The sequence below is a fragment of the Lichenostomus cassidix genome, chromosome 3 (assembly GCF_008360975.1).
Source record: "Lichenostomus cassidix isolate B80296 chromosome 3, HeHo_3.0, whole genome shotgun sequence".
NCBI lineage: Eukaryota > Metazoa > Chordata > Aves > Passeriformes > Meliphagidae > Lichenostomus > Lichenostomus cassidix.
In genome coordinates, this window is record NC_139483.1 from 42,355,204 (window position 1) to 42,378,671 (window position 23,468).

The 23,468-nt window shown below is 38.3% G+C and overlaps 1 protein-coding gene across 1 annotated transcript in view; it reads right to left on the bottom strand.

The window, feature by feature from the left end:
- PCNX2 (pecanex 2) overlaps positions 1-23,468 on the bottom strand; it is a 151,868-nt gene that overhangs the window by 95,622 nt on the left and 32,778 nt on the right. Inside the window, exons 9-15 of the mRNA XM_085055491.1 lie at positions 18,452-18,587; positions 15,285-15,427; positions 13,976-14,129; positions 13,845-13,877; positions 7,055-7,226; positions 1,992-2,102; positions 1,322-1,413 (exon numbers count right to left, since the gene is read on the bottom strand). Of these exons, the coding sequence (XP_084911617.1) occupies positions 1,322-1,413; positions 1,992-2,102; positions 7,055-7,226; positions 13,845-13,877; positions 13,976-14,129; positions 15,285-15,427; positions 18,452-18,587 (841 nt within the window). The remainder of the gene's footprint in view (positions 1-1,321; positions 1,414-1,991; positions 2,103-7,054; positions 7,227-13,844; positions 13,878-13,975; positions 14,130-15,284; positions 15,428-18,451; positions 18,588-23,468) is intronic.

Below are 23,468 nucleotides of genomic sequence, written 5' to 3' on the forward strand. Positions count from 1 at the left end.
ATCACAGCACATCCTGGTGCACCCCTGCACGGACACTGACAGCATCCAGCCCTTAATGAAACATTGTCAAAAGGCTGTCCCTTATAGGATACATTTTATTACAAATCTAACATGAAATTCTGGTCTTGCTGTGGTCACTGGGAATTTTACAGCCAACTTGAAGGCAGACAAAATTTCATTGCCATTTCTTAAATGTCCCATGCAGAGGACATAGGCACTATGTATTGAAATAAAAAAAGTAATTAAAAAAAAAAGCTTTAGATTGAATATTGCCCAAAATTGGGCATCACTGGTAAGGGAACCAGTCCTATGCCAGCATAAAGAGCCATGACACACCTACATCCTGAGCACCACACACAACTTAATCTCCACATCTGAAGGTCACAACAGAGCAAGAGAAGGCACAGAGTAGGGTGACTAACTTAGCTACTCCTGAGAAAGCAGCTGCTTTACAAGGAGACGTGAGAAAGGCTAGGACTCTTCAGTTTAAAGGGATGGCTGAGGGGGATATGTCTGATGCCTACAAAATTGTGAAGGCAATGGATGAAAAGAACACAGACCAGGTTTTCCACAAATCCTGCAGTACTAGGCATCAGGAAGACTTGGTGAAATTAGCAGATCAGCTTAAAACCAATGAAGGACAGCACTGCTTTGCACAGAGCACAGTGAACATCTGGAATTTGTTGGCACAAAGCTGTGGAGTCAGAGAGGAGCAGCACATTTGGGAAGAGACTTGACAAATTCATAGACAAGAAGTCCACAGACACCAAATTAAATAAGCACACTCTCCAGCATCCCTAATGTAACTATTGTGGGATATTAGGGAAAAGAGTGGCAAACTCAGTCATCTGGCTTCCATTAAACTCCTCAATTGCATTTCCCTGTGGATGCAGAGATATTACTGAGTTAGATGGTCCACTGGTCTGCTCAGCATTTAAGTTCTTAGGCATATCGCAATGAAGCAACAGCAAAAGCCTTATGAGGAATTATGAGCAAATTCAGCCTGGCCATGCAGATCAACAGCAACTGTAGCTTTTTAAATCAAGGCTTGCTGTTCATGTTTGTAGAGAAAATTCAATGGATCATTTCAGACTGATACGTATACGAGGCAATTAATCAAGGAATTAGGCACAGGTTTACTTCAGAAGTTCTCCTGCAGTTTCAATCTATTTCAGTGTAACTAACAGGCAGAATCTGAATCATGCAAAGCTTATCTTGACAAGCAACGACAATGTAGGACCAAACAATGCTAGTCTCCCTAGGTTACATGAATTTCCAGCTTGAAATTTTGAATTGTAACGGTGTTGATTTTCTGGCTTACCTTCACTGCACTGAAGCAGAAAGCATATAGGACAATCAGAACAACAAAGCTTCGGGAAATACTGTATAGTGCAGACACAAACCCAGCAGCAGCTGAAATACAGACGTGGTAAGTGGGAAGAAGGCTTTGTTTCTGACCCAAACTAAGATGACAGTGTAGATACATCTCAATCTTCCCTGTTACTTAAGCTATAATGAAAAACAAAAAACCCACTACCAACAAAAAACGCTCAGTGTTTCATCTCTCAAGGGTCTTCTTTAATCTCTGATTGAATTAACACCAAAAAAATTATCACACATCAAGTATCTTGTCAATATACCTGTCTGTGGAAGAATGCAAACATTTTTTTCTGGATGTTAACAGAAAAAAAAAGTTAAAGGTTTTCTTTTTTAATAAATATAGTAAAGATTCACATCACACATGCCAGGAAAAAGCTCTTTGATATCTATCATATTCTGCAGCCTACAGTTTTGCGAAGTTGTTTACAACTTTTCAAAAGAAAAATCAATCTAATCAAGTGGGCCTTATAGGTATTCACCCCACTGGTAGATGAATACTATTAGCTGATAAAGCTTTAATATGCACTGTGCTTTGTAACATGCAATAATATATTCTAATCTGAGGTTATAAACCCAGAAAGGGATAGCTCAGGCTGCAGATGGCTACTTACCAGAACCACCAAAAAGCAACATGTCTATTTGTTCCAAAAGATATGTGCAGAAGGTGTTGATTTGAGGGAAAAGTCCAAGAAGAGAAATTGCAGGAAAGCAATATAAAAACACTAGAGGAAAAAAAAAAGTGTTTTAGAACATGGTCACACATCCAATGTATGGAAAATAGAGAAATATGCATCAAACCAAAATAAGAAATTGTTGCAATAAATTCTGAAGATTATTCAAGTGAGCATGCCTTAACCTTAGCAGCAATGATTTCACTTTCCTTCTCATGTATTTGAAATAAATAATGCTGTTTTACACATAAGAATCTAAAGCTCAGAGTTAACTTTAAGATTTATTTTGAATAAAAGCACCAGCAGAAAAAATAGCATTATGTAGCTTCCTTACTGCTTCTCAAACACTTTTGAAGTTATATTGGTTCCTTTCAAAGCAGAGAAATTTTGATTTCCAGGCTTTGGAACTTCCTCCTTGAATCTGAGATAGCTCAAGTACAGCTATGACAATTCAATATAACCAAAAACAATATTTTAATGGCTAAGATCTAAAATATTTTGGCTATCACAATATCCTGCCTCTCCCAGCAATGAACAGGAGACATTTACAGCATCCCCTAAAAATGGGACAAACCTATAGTGAAACTTCTTCAGAATATTCCGCCAGCTTCCAGCAGAATGGACTTTAACTTTGCAGCAGCAAAAAACCATTAAAAACAGGAAAGAAACTGAGGGGTAAAATCCAGTTTGACAGCTTTACATACTCTCTCAACAGAAATCATAAATTTAATGCCTCATAGACAAGAAAAAGCAGGAGTCATAATTCAGGTAATCACGCTGTTAGTCTTATTTTCTGTTCACTTCCAGTCAGTTCTCCTTCCCATCCATTTACTCTTAGCTCCACCACAGAAAATGCTAAGCAAGGCTGTCTGGCAAAGCATCTAAACACACACGTTTGACCCAAGTGTAGACTTTCAAGGACACACACACATATTTAATCATATTCTTACTGCTTCGTTGTACTAGTACCAGAATGTTCTGCATGACAGAGAGATGTGCGTCAGTCACTCTTCCTTGTTAACAAGTTTGTATTTGCTACTTTACATCCCAGGAAGACTGCAATTTCCTCCTATTCATTCTCATAAAAAGCAAATTAAACAAATCACTAGTACAACTTATTCGCCTTTCCCCCAGTGAGATTTTTGAGAAGGAAACAAAAGGATTTGTGCTCTTATCTGAATGCTACATTCACATTTTCCAGCTCGTCTTACTAAGGCATCTTGTGCTAAAAGAAAACAATACACCAAATTTGATCTGACAACTTTTATCTTCAACATATTATACACTACTGCTATCTAATACTGTAAATCTTGCCAAGGAAGTCCAACACAGGAGAGAAAATGACTTGCTCAAGTGTTAAACACACTTGCTTAAGTATACTTGCTTAAGCACTTGCTTAAGTATACTTGGATTCACAATGCACCTTTCAACACTATTTCTGCCACTGGCACAAATTATACATATATAAGAAAATAAGGAAATACTCTCTTCTCAATCTTTTACATAAAAATGGCAATATTAATTTATTCTTCCTTTACTACTCTGGACATTTTTAGATATCCCACCAAGTCATGCCAAGCCAAGCAAGGACCACTCTTGAAGACAGCCAATGGCACGACAGAAAACTGCTCAGCAGGCCATGTGGACTCAGCATGGATCAACTACCCCAAAATCTCACTGCTGAAACTCTCAGGAGATAGTGTTCCTTGGGCAAAGGACTTGCAGAACTGCCAGAACTCATCTTAGACTACTGACTTACAGTTCAAATGACTGCCTGTGCTGTAGCAACCTCAGAAAAAGTGGAATAAGAGCAGTGAAAGGAAGGATGAGATGAAAGACTTGACAGTACACCAAGATGCATAGAGACAAATGTAAACAGGGAGGGAAAAGTTAGTTGACTATAAAACTGTCCTCACTTCACCCTCTCTCTATTAATAATCTTGAACGATCCTGGCAACTTCTTTAGCTAAGGCAGCTTAGTTTATCTCATCCTGCACCAATGAGCATACCAGAGAGGAAAATAAATGGTTGTCACCTACAAAAAGGTTGAACTTAGAAGCAGTAGTTCCTCTAATGAGTTGCACACAATAAAAGTAATGGATTAATCCTTTGAAATTGCATTATGAACTCCAGAGGGAATTTCTTTAAGCATCACACATTTTCATACTTTAAACACCTTTAAAAGCTGGACTGCTGAGAGACACTTATGTGAGGTGCTGTCTCAAACACTGCAGTTTGAAGATTTCCTCTAAACTAGCCCCTATCACATAAATGTGAGAGGGAAACACAAATTATGACTTTGGAAAATTTGTGTCTTTTGAGAAATGTAGAACGGCAACATCACTGCAAACATTTTAGACATTTAGAAAATTATTATTTTTAAAAAACTGTATATATCTGAGTAGCAAAACATGTTTTTTTCTCACAAGGAAAATAAAAACCATTATTTCAGTGAGAAGTAACCTTTTTGCTCTCCCTCTTCTGAACATAGCATAACATTCATAGGCTTTCCTCCTTGACAGAAGCTCAGTCATCATTAAAAGTAGCAGGCAGAGGACTCATTATCACAAAATTTTGCCACCTCCTGATTCTTAAAGTCTTCTGAGATGTCTGCCAAATAATTTCACTTAACTGTTGAATATTTAAAATGGTTTCATCACAAGAACTATCATATATAAAGTCCATAACTACTTCTGTCACTAACCACACCTGCAGCACCCAGTGACTGAGGCTGGCTCTGTCTGTGCCCTTACCTGCATTTCATACATTAATCTAGCAAAAAAGTCAACTGAAATAAAGAATTCAAGACAAAAACCATAGTTAGAATAAAAGTAATGAACCCCCAACTAATGTAAGTATAAATCAATAGCAGAATTACCACCAACTGAAAATAAACCAGAATCAGATCATAAGTAAATTGCAAATAAATGGACATGTTAAAAAACATTTTTCATAAGTAATTAGGTTACGCATCTAGCAAATCTGCAATTATTTTCTTTTATGACCTTGTTTCAAGACTTTCATCAGTGTATGACATGCAGCATCACACTAGCCCTTTGGTAATTCTATGATTTCCATGGCTTTTGCTTCTTATTGTAATAAACACCTGAAATAAAAGACCTTTCCTTTCCTCAGTATTTGCAATGCACAGTCAAAAATCACTTGATTCCTAGATATATCAACTCCCAACACCACAATAAATTATCATTGAAATATAAACTAAGGAGTCATCGTATGATGAGAGACCAATAGAAAGAGATTTAAAAAAAACCCTATTAAATAGGCAAAATTGCAAAACAGTAGTAAGACTTAACTGGTATTCAGAGGGACCAACTTCCCCCATTATTTTATGGCCCAAACAAAATACTTCTCTACCTTCATTACCTAAGGGAATCTACGCTCAAAGGGCAGCAAGATGCTGCAGGATGCCAGACTGCCATGGCTTACAGAGGTTGCTGCACTGTGAACACTTGCAAGGATTCACAGCAGCCAAAAGTCAGAACTCCCATAGAGACAAAGCAAGAAATAGACAAAGCATGACACCAAACATCCCTTGAACCAATACACCTTCGCAAAATAAGAACAGGGGACAAGCAAAGGGAAATGGTTTCTTCTCTCCTTCTCATTTAACACATGCCATCTGGGGAGATGAGCCTGAATTTTCCTCTCTCCCCCACCCTCTCCTGCTTCAAGAATATGCTCTGCCATCTCTTTTGAGACCAGCCAAAATTAACACATTTATAACCACACTTCGTTTTCTTATACTGGTTGCTATAGTTTTTCATTTATCTTCATCCCAAGTGTCATCTAAGACTCTTGTTGAATTATTTATCAGCATTTTTACTGTTCACCTTTGACAGACAGAGAAAATAAGATGTAAGGAGAAACTTTAATGAGACCAAAGGAAAGTAATGAAAGAAGCTAATTAAAATAAGTGGAAATGCAGATCTTCATATTCTCCTGTTTCTGGTGAGAAGAATTGGGAGCCATAGTATCCATGTGAAGGACCAGGAGGCTTTCCTAAAATTAGTATACCTTTCAGGCAGTAAGTCTCGCCTGAGTAGGGCAAAAAGCAAGTACAACAGTCACAGGTGAACAAAGACCTCGAAGGTCCTACACTGCATCACAAAAAGTTTTTCTTCTACCACAGTAGGTTTTTCTGGTTCTAAATTCACAAACCAATAGGCCTTCTTTGGTACACTACAACACAGCTTTTTGGGAAATTTTCACAACTTTTACAGTAAACCTCACATTTCCTACTTTGTACCTTAACAGTGTTGCACTATTGACGAGAGGCCAGTTCAGCACTTGTATCTGTGGCTCAGCTGGTGTACCATCACATTTGTAGACCTTAAGTGTGGTATGCAACAGGATTAAGTGTCCTGACAGAGCAGGGTAATGTCAGCTGTGGCCACTCCAAATTAGTGCCAAGGAACCATCAGACCTGTCTTGGAGCAATATCTGAATGTCCTCAGCAACCTCAGAACACGATTCTAAAAGGAAACTAGTTGAAAGAGCTACTGCAGAGTGGCTGCTCCACACTATGCACAGGGAAACTAGGCACAGGGACAGTATGATCAAACTAAAGCAAGGAAAAGCATTTTCTTCATGATCAGAAGAATGTCTGTCTGAGGAATTGGCACCGATTGGCTTCCAGGCATTAAATTTAAAATTCAAGTTATTCTGCAGTAACTGCTCCACAGACAAGCCCTTACAAAGATAACTACATTTCACAGATGATGTCTTTTGCTAATAACATCAGTGACTTTTAGTTTTCTATGGAGACATTTCCATGAGCCTCATTTCATTAAGAACTCCTTTTACATAAGGGAAGGTTGCCAGATGCCCCCCGCCCCTGTCTTAAGTCATTCCAAATGTTTCTATCAATTTGACTTCAAGTTGTGCCTCCATAACAGGAGTTTGATTGCCAGCATGGGAAAACACAGACTTTCCTGCCTAGCACTTAATTCCTTTTTGCAGTCCTAGGAAAAATATTGACTCACCTATTACATGGTCTCTGGCTGACTGGAGAGATCTGGGTGAAAAGAGCTTCAGGCCATACATTGTATAAACAGGAGGATTTGTGTCTTTAGATCCAGCATCTAGCAGCAAAATAAGGCCACACAATATACAAAAATATACAGGTCTGCTGTAGATTATGATTTTATTATGTCCCTGGAAGAAAAAAACAAAAAGTTAGAATTTTGTATTCATCCTCCTACTGCATGCACTGCATTAACTAGAGAGAGTGTCAGGGGTCAGACAAAATATTTTAATGACTTATACATAATAATTAGTAATAGAAATGTTACAATTTCATCTTCTCCAGAGGAGACTTTCAAAAAGCACAACAAGCAGTTAAGACTGACTCCAGCAATCATTTATGCTTTTGAAAACCTAACCTTCTGGACCTTTCAAAATTTACTAATTCCTGGAGTCGTCATTTTATGTGGAGAAAAAACCCCCTCAATATGCCTGAATCATTCTTTTCAATAGAAAAAGAATTTTTCTCTATATTACTTTTATTTTAATGAACATCTGCTTCAGGTGGCTTGACTTTTTTTTTTTTTACTTTATGAAATATAAAATTAATTTAATTTTTAATTGAATCCTGAGAAGAAAAAAAATAATAGTGCACATCCTCAGTACAGTGTGAGGTATGGGGATGGATTTTTTTTCACCAACTTAATTCTTTTGTTGCTTTGAACCACTTGACAGCAAATCAGCATGCCTTCTGAAGGGGATCACACTCATCAGCAATTTCTGGTCTGCTTTTCATGAAGCACTTTGAAATGATGATCCAAAGGAATTAGGATGTAGAAGGATTCTCATCTGATGTCTCTCATACACATCTCTCACACAATTGATTCCCACTAATCCTACAAAATGCTGTTGTGGGGCTGCAGGCCAGGGAAACTAACAGACACTTAAGAAAAATCTTAATAGTTCTCCTGGTAGCAAGCTTAAGGGTAACTAAGACATTTTAAACACTGATGAGTCAAAAGATTCCTTGAGTGTGAAAAGCCAGGAGCAAAGACAAGAATCCAAGTTTGCCTTGCATAAAAGCTGCAACTGTTCTTATTTGAAAAATGTAATTTAAGTATAATAAAAGATCATGTCTTTTTTGAGTCTACTTACTGACTTGAAACAGCGGCTGTGTTTGTTTGGCTGCCAGCCAAGCTCGTATGTTAGCATTGCTATTAACTGATCTCTACTCTCTTTTGGGATCAATCAGTTAACAAGGTGGCAGATTACAGGGAACTGGTGGGCTTATATCGTGCCTCACATGCATGGAATATGAATCAAATCAGGGACACAAATCCTTGCTGTTTAATCAATTTCAATCTTACAACTGCCTTTTTTTTTAATAGGACACATGTAGACAAAATAATCCATGGAGAATTATAAGGATATAAATATGACTTTAAAAAAGAAAAATAATTTAATCATTTACTTTCTGGCCTTTTTTAAACTTCATTTATGTAAAATATGAGCTGTGCCTTAAGAAAACAAAACAATAAATATTCACCTAAACAATTGCCTAATGTTTTATATCCTGATGTGCACTCCAGACCAAAGTCTGTTTTATTGTGATGTTACATTCTTGTCTTACCTCTTGAATTACAAAATCCAGTTTTATCTTTGCATGTTGATTTTTTGAAGGCAGTTGGGTAAGACAGAGTTGATGACTGCAAGCCCAGAGGTTTAACTCCACACACTTTGCAGTTTCATGCAGAATACTGACATACTCAATTAGGTTTACAGTGCATATTTAACTCTTACTTCTAATGTAGTTTACAGTCGGCTGGGTGAAGAACTGGCTGAAGGGCAGGCAGAGCTCAAAGGGCTACAGTGAAAGGGGCTTCATCTGCCTGTTGACTAGAGAAGTTCCTCAGGGCTCAGGTCTAGAGCCAGTGCTGCTAAATAGATTTATCAGTGATCCAGATGTAGGAGCTGAAAGCACCATCAAAAGATCTGCATGTGACACCAAACTGGGAGGTGCTGCTGGCTCTGTTGAGGGTGAGGAAACTTTGTAGGCAGAACTAGATAGACTGGGACACTGGGTAGTGATTAATGAGATGCAATGCTGGGTCCTGCTCCTAGGATGGAATAATGCTGTACAAGTATAAATTGTGAGACGAGTGGCTGGTGAGCAGCCCTGAAGAAAGGGACCTGGATGTGCTGGTCACCAGCAGCTTCAGTGTGAGTCAGCTGTGAGCCCCAGCAGCTAAGTGGGAAAACTGCATCTGGGGTGCATCAAGCACAGCAACACCAGCTGGGCTTGAGGTGATTATTCTGCTGTACTCAGCATTGGTGCAGCCCTGCCTTGACTGTTCTGTGCAGTTCTGTGCCTCACAATTTAAGAACGATGCAAAGGTCCCTGAAGGCATCCAGATGGGGGCAACAAAGCTGGTGAAAGGGTTGGAGGGGATGTCCTATAAAGTGCAGGTAAGGACTTTGGACTTGTCTGCTTTGGAGATAACAAAGCTAAAAGGGTGACCTCACTGCTGCCTACAGCTTCCTGAGGAGGGGAAGTGGAGAGAGACGCTGGTGCTGATCTCCTATCCCTGGTAGCCAGGTATGGATGGGTGGCAATGGCTCTAAGCTGCATCAGGCAGGGACATTTCTTTACTGAGAAGGTGGTCAAGCACAGGAACAGGATCCCTAGAGGTGTTCGATGCCCCAAGCCTGCCAGTGTTTAAAAGAGGCACTTAGACAATGCTCATAACAATATGCTTTAACTTTTGGTCAACCCTAAAGTGGACTGGATGACCATTGTAAGTCACTTCTATCTTAGTTACAATAGAATAGACCAATCCAATTACCCTTACCCTGCTAACTACAATAATGCTAGTTATGACTGAGGAAGCAGATTCCAGAGGTTTTTCTGAAAGCTGCAAAATGTGAGCAAGTACTACCTTCCTGTTTTTCAGGTGGTGATGGAGAATGAGACAGAATCCTGAAAAGGAAATCTTTCTAGAATCATATCAATAGAAGCAAAGCAATGCAGTAGCAATGCACTCAAGTGTCTGCACAGCTCTTGCACTCCTCCAGATGTGCTCAAGCTGAATGAGCTTCCAGGAGCACAACAAATACTCCAGTGCCCACATCTGGGCAATATGCAACACAACACAAGAAAAAGGAACTGCTGATAGTGTTAGTGTTGTATTTCACTGTCATTTACATGCTTCATGTGAGGTGGATTATTTGGGATAGGACTGCTTTGAGGCCAACAGTAGACACCTTCTGGGACAGAGAGCATCACTTCCCAAAAGTCACAGCCAGGGAACAGACGTTACATTTCATTTTTTAAAGCTTTAGAAACAAACAGAAAAATAGGAGCAAAGCCCTCGTGTACCTGCCACTGACAGACCAAGCTAGGCAGCCCTTCACCAAAATGGGCATGTGGCAGCAAAACTTGTTTAACCAGGTATTTTAGATATTAAGGGATCATTTTGTTTTACTAGACAAGCTTACCAAATTTTGACATGCAAAAAAGATTTAATCTTGGTGAAATTATTCCACTCTGCATTCTCATTTAGAAAAATTTAAATAATGAAGCAGAATTCCTTCTCTATTTTACATCTCATTTGTTAAACAATCTCTTTTTTCCTTCACTGATAAAAATTTCAGTGAAAGCTCTGCCTTTCCCAAAGTCTGCTAAAAAAAGTCCCTGTTTATTTATAATGTCCATGTTTCTCATCAATATGTTTCAGAAACATATTCGCATCCTATCAACACAGCAGTGGTGCATCTCATATTCATATAAAAATATTAAGACTTTCAACAAAGAATAATTTCACAAACATTTCCATTTACTAAAATGGCAGCTTTGACTGCAAAGTATTTTGATGGGAATATTTTAAAAAGATCTAACGATTCTAAAGATTTTTTTTTTGTTTCTTTGTGGGTGCACACATGTAAGAGGAAGAAGACAAGGCTTTTTATATAAAGAAATGTGCATGTGCTCAGTTCTACAGAAAAGCTTACAGGGACAAATTAAAAATACTTTTAAAGTGCTTCATGGGGTTTATGAAACTGCTTATGGTAGCTACACAACTGAGTTATCTCTCTGCTTTGGCACGTAATGGGACTGAGACAATGAATTTATGCAAGAGATTCTCTAAATCTTGCTAAGAGCATGAATGCAATCTTTCAAGCTCAAATGCCTTTGTAAGCCTGTAGATCCTGAGCTATACAGTGTCTTATGAGGTACTTAAGAGACAAGCTGTCCTGACTCTTCTATATAACCATTGACTAAAAGCAAAGCCTTGCCTAAGGTTTGTCTAAAACCTTGAAATGCACATGACAAAGATCTCTGGGATCTTTGAATTTAATACCCTGCAGTCACCAGCAGCTCACTTGTATAAGGTCAGTAACAGCAAAATATAATGCACTTTGGAATGGACTTGATTTTTTTCTCTCCACCACTCGAGTGAGGAGGCTGTTCCTAAACTAGCTCTTCCTCAACAGCAGCGAGAGAACACATTGGCACTCAGGAGGAGTTTGGTATGAAAGCTTATGGCATCTCTAGGCGCTGTGTTTTCTGAACTCACCGAATGCTATTCATATTTCAAAATGCTACAGGCTAGAGATGACAAAATCACAAAGTCACATCAAACAGTGACAAACGCCGCTTGTGAGATAGGGAAGAAGTTTGGAACCTCTTTGGCAGGCATGGATATTGTAAGGCATTAGTGGCTACTCATGGATCCATGAATGGAACTTAATTCATTGTGCAGATCTGAGGCTCATGATGGTTTGTTTCACACTGAAAAACATCTCATCTGCATTTTCATTCATGGGCGTGATACAATGATTCTTTAATCCCTCTGCTGTTCTGCATCCTTACATTAACATCAAGAGACGTTATTCTCTTTAATTTTAATGCAGTCACATGAATTATGAAACAGTACATGGAGTATCTTTTCTTGCCTTCTCATTGTCCTATTTTTGAGGTGCTTAGCAGCTCAAGCAAGCCTTTACAAATACCTATTGTGTTAAGAAGATATAATGTAGAAAATGCTAATCTTCTATTTTAGCATAACACCTCCACCTTTAAAACCCTCAGAGGAAAAACTGTCTAAATTTTGTTTCTGTTGGAGTTTATATAGTGCAGCAAAAAGTTTGCAAGAAAGTATCCCTAATAAAGTTTTAGGAAAGAAAAGGAAGATGGGAATACACCGATTGTTACTTTGTTCCATTGCCATATGACTTACACAATGCAATACAGTGAATAACAATTGTAATAGTATTGTGAGAACCTGATATTCAGCCTGGATTCTGCACAAAAAAAGGTTCTGTTTAAAGACTACCTTGTGTTTAACACTATAAAAAAATAAGAGTGAGACAGGTTTATAATGAAGTTTTGATTAAACTGTTAGCCACCCACTTTAAACAAACATACACATTAGTAACGTCTGATTATGTGCAAACTATTTGATTGCAGTTCACATTATTATATCTAGACAGATGCCAGTTGAGCTGACAAATTACATTCTTTTAGTCGCAAAAACCCCAACTTTTCACTGAAGTTGGAATTATTTCTTTAATGTATTGAAAATATTATCCTACAATGTGTAAGTTGCTGTTTATTACCTTTCTCTACCTTTTATGCAGACAGTTTTTTCTTGTGAATGCATTATAACTGAAATCACCATAACTTCACCCCTTAATAATTGGCATGGAAAGGAAACTGAGAATCTTTTGATATCCATCCAGTGAAGTGTGTAGCATACATACGTAAATAACATCAATTTCAAGTTCAGCCTCTATTTCTAGCCTCTAAACTGACAAAAATAATTGCTCCCTGCCAAAGGGAACTGATCCAGCAGGCCTGAAGTTTTCAACATGTCATTTCTGAAACCTGATGGAAGAGAGAGTATCCTCAAAAATATTCAAAGAGCCAAATAAGAAACACAAGCAACTAAATATCCTGTGTAAAAGAAAGGAAGGGGCATTATGACCACTGAAATGTCTTTCAAGATCCGCAAATCAAAAATGCTGAGACACTGTGACAGGTGGAGTGGTAAGGTTTTAGTTGTAGGATGATGCCTAGACCAGTACTATAACAGGGACAGACTTGTGTAAAGAACTGGTTCTTTGTGAGGTGGTTGGCACCATCAGAGTTGAAGTCCTTAGATATACCGAGCAAAAAAATAGCAATCAGCAAGGATCCTTACATCCTGCATTTGCCCAAAGATTTGGCCATTTCTTCAGGATGTAAGCACAGAAACTGACCATATTGTAGTGAAGGGAAAACACCTGTGCCATTTGATGATACTATAATACTATTAATATATACTATTACTATAATAATACTAGAATAAATACATCTTCAGCAGCAGATTTAAAATATAAAAATATCAATCCCCAATCTCAAAAACAAAAAAAAAAAAAAAGAAAAAAGGAAAAAGGAAAAAATCCAACTGAGCAACAACTGAGCTACTAATCTGGAACTTCTGCTCTTTTCTGTCTGTTTCTAAAGGAAAGCAAAGAAAAAGTTTGTGTGATGTCACAGGACTGAACATCAGCAAGATAATCCAGATGAATTTTTTACTGCACATATTAACTCAAAGAAAAAGCACTTTTCTAATAGCAGTTACAAATTCAAATAGCTTAAAAATAATTAAACCTGGTACAAAGTCTTGAAATCACAGATGTCTTTTTCTTTTCAATAAATCAGCTAGAACAGCAAATTACTAATAGCTGTGTTTCACTGAACAGCCAGCTGTTTCACAGTACACAGGTGATAATAAAGGAGAAAGTCTTGTTTTACTGACTGACACTTACATGTATTGGCGAAGCAGGATCAGGCTGAACACTCTAAAAACAAAACAGAAAAAAAGATACTTGCTTACACGATTTTGTCTTCGTAGAAGTTAGAAGAGAATTCAGCAATTGGCTGTGGACTTGAGTCCTACCTTGAGGAGAGAATACTGGCAGCTGGCCATTACGAGACAGAACAACAGAACCCAAATGTCTTTACAAAAGCCTTGGTTCAGAGTCAGGAATCCAAGAAGTGAAACAAGAACTACTAGAAGGACAGCAAATACGTTCTCCTTTATATCTTCTGTCCTATGTGAATAAAAGTGTTGGAGAAGTACAAATATTTATAGATTCATTAGACCAAGGCAGGTGTGTTTGTAGTTGCTATGAACCATCATTGCTGCAGCTATCAGAATGTAGTGGATTCCAAAAGTACATTTCCGTATTCAATGGTATTCCATCCCCATGACAAAAAATCTTATCCAAAATGATAGCTGAAATGTGTAGGAAAAAAAGTCATTTGCACAGAAATCTAATATCCCTTCCCATCTCACTTCCCAATTATAATTCCACAATGGAGATTATTTGAATGTAGAAAAGTGTATGCTTGTAAAAGCACAAACAACATTAAAAAAACCCAGCACACAAAAACTAAAAATAAAATCAAATAACCAAACACTTTTAAATGAGGAAATAAAGCATACCATTAATGAAAAATATTCATCTGACAGCAACAAATTGGATGAAAGACCAAATTTGTCATCTGATGTTTTATTTGTTTTATCTGTTCTATTAGAACATGGAAGCTGAGATGAAAAACACTGTAAATATGCAGACTGTAACAAGGGAGCTTATCAGCAGAAAAGGTTTCCATGCAATTGAAACACAGAGATAAGACACCACAGATAAGTAAGTATCTGCTCTGGACTTAAAGCTCCCTGACATATTGTCTGATTTCTGCAGCAGGTAAAAATGCCATCTGAAATTTTTGTTGTGGAAGTCATATTAACATACATGGCCCAGCACCCCCACCAGAAGCAGAGACAAACTTGAACTGGAACAGAGGCAGCAGCTGAAATATCTCCACCTGAACACCATTCTGTAAGTTATTTTCTTTTTTTAAGATTGGAGTACTTGGTTTACAATACCCTGGGACCCTTCTAGTTCTGATTTTCTCATCAGAAATCATGGGATCTAACATCTGTGAGTCAAATTACAGACTAGTCTACAAGCCTGGTACTCACATGAATCAAAGTTTCTACTTGAAGATGAAGGGTAGCAAGAACCATCAAAACCAACCCTGAACTTAAAGCAAAACCACACTTATCTACTCAACCTGAATAGAAGACACTAACACAATTCTCACTTTTTCCTTCTCTAGTGGTCAGCATTGCCTTATTAATATGTGGAGCCACGAACTGTAACACTACAGATAAAGCAGCTTTTAAAAAAAAAAAAGCTTACCTGTCTAACAATGCCAACAAGGTAAGACGATCATACCAGACTTTAATCCACTTGCCAGGGAATATAACAAATCTGTAAAACTGCCTGTTCAGCTTCCGTTGTGCTGAAGAACATGAAGAATCCTCAGGGTCCTGGCCAGGTTGCTATTAAAACAAACCAGAAATACACAAAACTCTCTCACATTCACATACAGCTGCCAGCAAAGCAGGTGTTGAAAAGGCCAAATTTACATGAAGTATCAGATTTTTTTTTTCTAAAAAGGGTAGTGGGAGCATATTTTCATATTTATTTTCTTAATTTTAAATTAGAAACAAAAATATCACACTAGCTTAATTATTGCAGATTCTGTATTAATTATGGAGCTCAGTAGTGACTATATGCTTTAGAAATTAATACTAATTATTCATTTTTAAAGTAATTATTTTTTTGGTCCTGATCCAGTACTTGTCTAAGATTTCTTTATGATGATTTTCCCATGTCTCAAGCTAGTTACAGCACAACACAAAAACATGACAGGACAAATCCTTGTTTTTAAATAAAGAAACAAACAAATAAGTAGGCTTTAAGGCATAGAGGTGTGACTTATCAACCCTTATTCCAGAACACAGCTTTGTTTATCTTTCCTGAGATGCTTTGAATACCACATCAGGTGTGCCTCCTCAAGAACAGCAAGAGGGAAAAAATTGCAAACAAGCACAAATAGCATAAACATCGCTAGTTTAAGAGTCTCTAATCTTACCATCATAAACATTAATCCATCCTTTTAAATATTGCTTTCGTCAGATTCTAAGGCCTTTTCCAACTCTTCTCTACAACTCTCCTCCAACTATCTACAGACCTTTAGCCAAGCCTGCAAAGCTAAACTACAGAAGGAAATCACCTCTGCAAAGCAGTGATTTCTTTTCACGGTAAACCATTACTGATGTTTTGGAGGGGGGGAATCACATATTTTTCTTTCAAGAAAAAGAATTTGAGATTTCAAATCACTGTGAAGTCTAGGGGTTTTCAACCTCCTTCTACGCAGCCTTTCCCCCCTTAAAGATAATTAATCAACAAATAGACCTATTATGGAACTCTAGGCAATGTCTGCATTAGAATTATTTATGCTAGATTAACTTTTCTAGTCAGGGAAGGGGATCTCTGTGTGAAGTAACTGATCATCAAATTATAACTGTCAGCAAAAAACAGTTTTTTAAACATGTCCACCTGCACAAAGGAATTGTTAAATTTTTTCTCAGAATATTTTCTAATCTCCACTTTCTACGAAAAGGAATTTTACATAGTTTAGACATGATTTAATGTATTGCAATGCATCAGTTGGGAAACAACTTGTTGATATCCTCAGTCTGCTGGCAAACATGAGGTGAAACAGGCTACCATAAGCTCTGGAGAAAGAAATCTAAGTTTAGGTATTTTATCTCATGCCTCCAGTTGACTGAAGAGCTACAGCCATGCAGGGTCAGGGAGTTCAATTGCTGGTAGTGCAGGACAATCCCTCATGTTTCTGAGCATTGAGACACGCAAGGGGATGGCCAGGCTATTCGGCATTCTTTGCTTCATTAACAATTCCAAGTGATTTAAAAGCCATGTGACCAATTACAATCCTTTTACTATGCCAGCTTTAAAATTTGAAAGTAGTTTATGTAGTCCAAATATTAATATTTTTATTGCTACTTTAAAAAGTAACTTAAACGTGGGGTTGAGGCATTTTTAAAGAAAAAACCCATGTTTTAAAATATTGCAGTTGCTAACACTGGCAAAGTTTTGTTTCTCTTGGGTCCTATTACCCAACAGAAAGTAAAGCCAATCTCAGTCAACTGCAATCATTAACTTCACACTTCTAATGTAGATTGCTCACTATAACTAGATCAAAAAGTCAAAATGGTGGCAGAGAGTTCACTAAAAACACCCGAGGATCTGATCGCTCAGTCCTGAGTGCCTATAACATCTTTAGCTGAGTGCATAAGTGAACATTTTGGCTCCTGATGAACTGTAGCCTTTGGATGAAATCCTCTATGTGAGGCTTGGGTGGGAGTCAGATTTTTGAGCTGCATTTGGGAAACTCTCTGACTAGCCCTGAGCAAGTCACTGAAGTCTAACTGTTTCTCCTATCAAAAAAGGGCATATAAAAATTCACTTCATAAATTTATATGGTGTCAGAGACAGCCTGAAGCCCTAGCTTCATTGAAATCAATGACAACAGTTTTCCTGTCTTATGTAGGCTCAGAATTTCATGTTTAATAAAAAAACTCAGAAACCAAGAAGTTCTGAAATTACTGCCTGGCCTTGCTACAAACTTGCTATGTGACCTTGAGCAGCAGTCTTCCCAAAAGAGAAAGAATAAATGACAATTGTTCTCTAATTTACAAGCAGTTTGCAAGACTATAAATATCTGGAAAACATCTGAGCCTTTAGATGTAAGACACTGTCCAAATATGAAAAACACTATTTGGGACAATTTTCTGATTTTTAATTTAAAATAGTTCCTTTATACAAGTTGCTTCTAGCTTTACGTTCCTGTGTGAAATCTAAGATGAGAGACACTTAAATGTCATTTCAACATTATTCGTAAATATCAAACTAGAATTTGCCATGGCAGAGAGAAAGTCAAATTATTATAAAAGGAATTGTAAAAACAGATTACTGCCCCAAGTCTCAGACCCCAAATGCTGTAAAGTTCATGTCCACATAAGACCATGCAAACTGAAGTCTGAAGGCCTTTTTCTTTTACCAGCTGCATTGAGGAGGTGGCTTCAACATTCCAGAGCAGACATTCAGAGGTCTGGTTGCCTAATTCCAAAAAAGTGAAACCAGACATGAGGTTTTATGATAGTAATGATTCTGGAATAAACACTTCATACTATTAAAATCTGGTGGTGTGTCTAAAATCCTAACAGCTGCGTCCTCTTCCAAATGAAATATGACTGAAGATAGAAGATGAACTTTTTTGGTGATTGAGTCTTTAAAAACTCCCCTAGGACACTACTCAGTGTCAGTAGAAAACAGCTGAGTTGCATCCATCAACATAAAACACATCTTCTCCCTCATGAGCAATACAAGGAAAAGCAGTATAGCAAAATCAACAAAACTGTCTCAGGAACAAGCCTGCAGCATTTGTTTATTGAGCAGTTCATCATGATGCTAGAAACTCAGATATTACAATGTACCCGTGGGCTTTCTGAAAGGGTCCTTCTGGCCACCATCAGTAGGAGCTGCTGCTGAAGTGCACTCGCTGCTTGATCCCCAGAGGATGGCTCTTGGCTCTCTGAAGTGGTAGTACTAGAGGAGCTGAACTGTATTTCACTGTGCACAGAGGACAGAAAGGAAAGAGATTGTTTTAAGCAGCATTATTTTCCCAGTATTTCTGAAACATTACAGGAGAAAGCGTGTAATTAGACTACTGGCTCACAGGACTTGGGAACCTTCCACCTCCATATCTGAAATCTAGCAGAGACCCACAATTTTGGTTAACACCCGAATTCAGATACATTTGATTTACTACATCCACTGCAGAGAAACAGATACTTCTCTATCAGAGTTTTCATCATCCTGAGAGGAACACCCTCAAGCAATCACACTTCAGAAGCACCTTTTTCTGTCCGTTGACAACAATTCAGGTTTAGAGCTACACATCTACAGAGCAAAACTGCAGAGGAGATACTGCAGAGATCCTGGACTTGCTTCCAACAAGCTTGCTTAGGTACCAAGCTACTCTGGTCTCACCTGCACTGAATTCTGTGAGTACTGATTTACCCTGCTGAGAATTCAGGCTACAAGAACTTCCTTTTGCCCTAGCAAGATAACAATAACTCATGACCTAATTCACGTAAGGCTAGCTCAGATATCCTCCACACTGAGTTTAAACTTACCCTAGGAAGGCCCTGAGCCAGATGCTATTTATTGTTTTTCCTCACATTCACTGCTTTGTGTTTTAGGTACAGCACTTAAAACACTTGTGAAAATCTGCACTTAGAGCAGCAGTGCCTGTTGGGTTGCACAAATGGTGTGTTACCATGACATGACTGTCTGGGTTTCAGAGAGAACTTTATTGAAATGAAGTAATTGTTACTTGGGGAAGAAATCTATTTTGAACACTTTTTTCTAATTATTTTCCAAATGGGATTTATACATCAGGCACTCTGCCCCAAGCTCATTGTCCCACTTCCTCTGGATACCAGCCTTGGGCTCTTATTACTTTTGTATCTACATGAGGTGCAAGCACCTCAGTGCCCATGCAAGGTAGCCAATATCTGTTGTTCTTATTTTGCATAAAGACAAGCAGGAAGAAATTAGAGCAATCTGCCTACAGTCAGCCAGGAAGCCTATGGCAGTGCAAAGATTAAAACTCTCATCCTGCATACCCTACACTTGCCCCAAAGGCACCTTATTAATTTTAGTTAACTCAACCTTCCTTGCCTTTGGTCGCCAATTCCCAAAGGCTGCTGTGTACCCTCGTTAAGGTACTAAAATTGTGGCTGTCCTACACATAACTGGCTGTTAACTACAGCTGCAGTGGTTAGCACTGCTCTGGAACAAGGTTCAATGCCTGGATTACTTAAAAGCAGGGCTGGAGTGTCATGCCAACAGCTTGAAATGCACACGCTCTCCCCTTCTCCCTTCCAGGATTTGCTAGCTCTGCCTGGACCAACAGGAACACAATCAGCCTTGGGATGTCACCAGAGGAACCATCCTAACTCTGGTTTCTGAGCCAGGCAGTTTACATTTTCAAAGCCTTGATTGCTATCAGGCTTGAATTCCAGACCTGACATTCACCATCTGCCACCCCAGCAGCACTCTCAGCTGAGCAGCAATGAGAGCACCCCATGCTCCTGACCCTAGTGGCTTCCTCTGTGCTCCACACTCCTCCTGCTACAGACAGCAGCACGATCCCCTCCACAGAGTCAGGACAGCTGTCATGCTCCCTTTGGACAGTACTAGGAAATGAGAACATGGTCCAGCACAACCCATTTGATGTCCCAGCCACAAGGCACCCCTCTGTAAGAATCATCTCCTTTGTCAGCAGCTATTAACAAAGCTGTATTTATATAACAAAGTATTTATATAAGTTATTTCTATATAATATAATATTATTAATATAATAATATAATTAATACAATAAGATATAATACATAATTTATTTATATATAAATATAAGTTATATTATATATAAGTTATTTATATAACAAAGTATTAACAAAACAGTACAGAAGGGATGGGCACTCATCCAAGATCCAGGATCACAACCAGAAGATTTAAGCAGGAAGAAAGAGGAGGAAGCCTTGAGGAATGTCTCCCAGGAGTAAGATTCCCATAGATAGCAGACTACAGAGCAACCTTGTCCAATCTGAAGGAAGGCAAGGGATTTTTTGTTTGTTTTCTCAGGATGAGTTGGCCTGTTCTTTGTTACTGTGGGTGCAACCCTAAGACTCCTTGTTCACAGCAGGAAAAAGGCAAATGTAGCCTAGGCTATGCAGGAACACTAGCTTGGGAATTCCTGCCCAAAAGATGACTCACCAAAACAGCAGGGGAATACAACAGTGGTTGCTCATGCCTTACTAAATGAAGAGTCAATCTTCACTAAATTTCAGCATCTTTAGCTGTCTTTCTACAACAGCCAAAAGTATTTCAAGATCAGACCACATCTTTTATTTCACATTCACAAAAATGGAAATGGCAGAAGGACAGATGGACAGAGCAGAATACCAGGGGAGTCTATCAGTTTGGAGAAATCAAAAATCTTTTACTAATAAGACTTCTTCCAAGAATAAACTTTAGAGATCAAATCATCTCCCACCAGACTTGAAGATAATCAAATGGCCAAGAGCACACATAGCCTGTTTTCTGTTTACAGAAAAAATCCCAGCTCTGCCTACTAGCAAGTGACAGAGGAGACCACAAGCAGCCAGGACACTGACTGTGGGAAAGAATCAGACACTTTGTAAGCCTGAAAAGGCAATTAGGACAGAGAAGTTGGGAATGCAGAGCTAGCAAAGCAACAATTGCAAAATCAGAATCTGTCATCTGGCCTTCATCAGTCTCATCTCTCTTTATCTTCTTACTCTCTCCTCATCCTCCATTTTCCTCAGCTCCTGTTTGTTGTTTTTGCCTTCCTTATCCCTATTTTCCACACAACCTCCTTCTGACATTCACTTGCTCCCCTCAATGATGAATTGCTTGCACAGCTACTTAGAAACTGTACATCTCATCTGATGACATTGCTATCACACTGACAGCAAACACCAGTAAGAAATGAGATGATGGTGTTTGTGTTTTTGTAAGCCTATAAACTAGATTCTATAAATTTATTACCATATATAAATAGGAGCAAACACTCTCTAATCATAAAATCATTATAACAGAGCTGATCGCAGTATAACACGGAATCTTGCTAAATAGAAAATCTGTTCATTTGCAGAATCAAATTAATATTATCAAGATCTATCACAGTAAACTGCACTGCTAATGTAAGCAAAGGTATAATTGAACTAAATTTTGAATAATAAATTATTAACTAAAAATATCTTTGACAAACATACAACCTACGCAGATCAAATTCAAAAGCTACATAGCACCCTCTACTGATAAGTGGATATAAAATCAGGAACTTTTTTTCTGGCTCATAATCCCACTCTGGAAGAACACTGAGTAAACATAAACTAGTGGAGCAATTGTATAACACATAGAATGTTCAGTATAACCACACAGCACCAGAAAAATCTTCCTTCTCCCTCTCTGTTTAGTCTATTGCCTTACACCACTGACAACTTAGCCTGAGCCATTCAAATATAGCCCAGCCTAAGACAGTCCCTTTGTTAGGACAGCCTTGGGTCTGAACCCCTCTCAAGGTAAACTCATTATATAGGCAGACCACTAAGAATTCCCTGTTGATAAAGATGTTTTGCAGATAGTGACTACATTTTATTTTAACCTGCATATAGGAGAAAGGACAGGGAACCTTGGAGCCAACATCACAACAGTCACAATAACCAAGCACCTTCCTCTTGGTCCTCATGTGCTTAAAACCAGAAAGATCCCACTGAACTGCTTAAGACAGCTGTCTGGGTCACTACAGAGTTTACAGTGTGTAATACATACCCACAGCGATAATAAATAATATAGCTGAAAGCTAGGTGTAATACTCCCTAAAATACTGCCCTCGGGTGATGGTAAGCCACTATGGCTGTGAAGAGCCAGAGGGCAGCTCAGGGTCAGAAAAATCTCCTCCTGCACAACCAGCAATCCAATCCAAGAAGCAATCGCTGGTCTGAGGTGCATCCAAAAGCACTCGCTGAACAGAGACCCGAGCCATGTGGTTGCACAAGACCCAGCTAGTGCTGATAACACAGCAAGAACTCAAAAAAGCCCATACCTTTGTGTTCTTTCAAAACAGGCTGCGGCTCAAATGTAGCTGCCTGAACTGCTGTTGCTCATTAGGTCTCCACTAGAAAGCTGCTAGCACCAATCCAACCAGAGTCTTGCACAATTCAAGACTGACACTGAAGCCACTAGTTGCGGACGTTGCTTCTTTTAAGAAAATGATTATTTAGAGTTCCCAAATAACATGACTGAAACTAAAAAGCAACTCAGAGCATGTAAGAAGATTGAAATATGCCAGTGATAGCTGCATTAGGAGTGGCTAATTATGTGACAAACCCAATCACAGAAAACATAAATAAAACATAAAGAGGATGCACTCTTTACGTTTTTGGCAAGACATTAACAGTTTCATAAAGAGTAAAATTAATTGAGAATGTGTATCTTAACTTTCTTCAGTGCTTACATCTGAGAGGAGCTCAAGCTAAAGATGAAATCTCTCTTTAATCTTGTTCATATTTTGCTAGTTGTACAAATGTGTATTTATACACATTTTACTACAGGATTTGGGGAGAATTTTTGGCATTTGTTTTAACTAGCAAAAGTAACACCCCAAACACCAATAAAACAGAATATCGGAGTTTACAGAATATGAAAGCTGGATATAGTGATATACTGAGATAATAGACAGGAAAGATATAATATCACTGTTGAAGTGTTGCAATAGACTACAAACAAGCAGTGGTACATATTAAGTCAGCTACTGCAGATGGACAGAAAGGTCTTGTAAAGCACATTCCCAAAGGCACTGTGGTCAATATGAAGGCAGGAAGTGATGAATGTATTCTTACTCAGATGTTAAGAATGGGG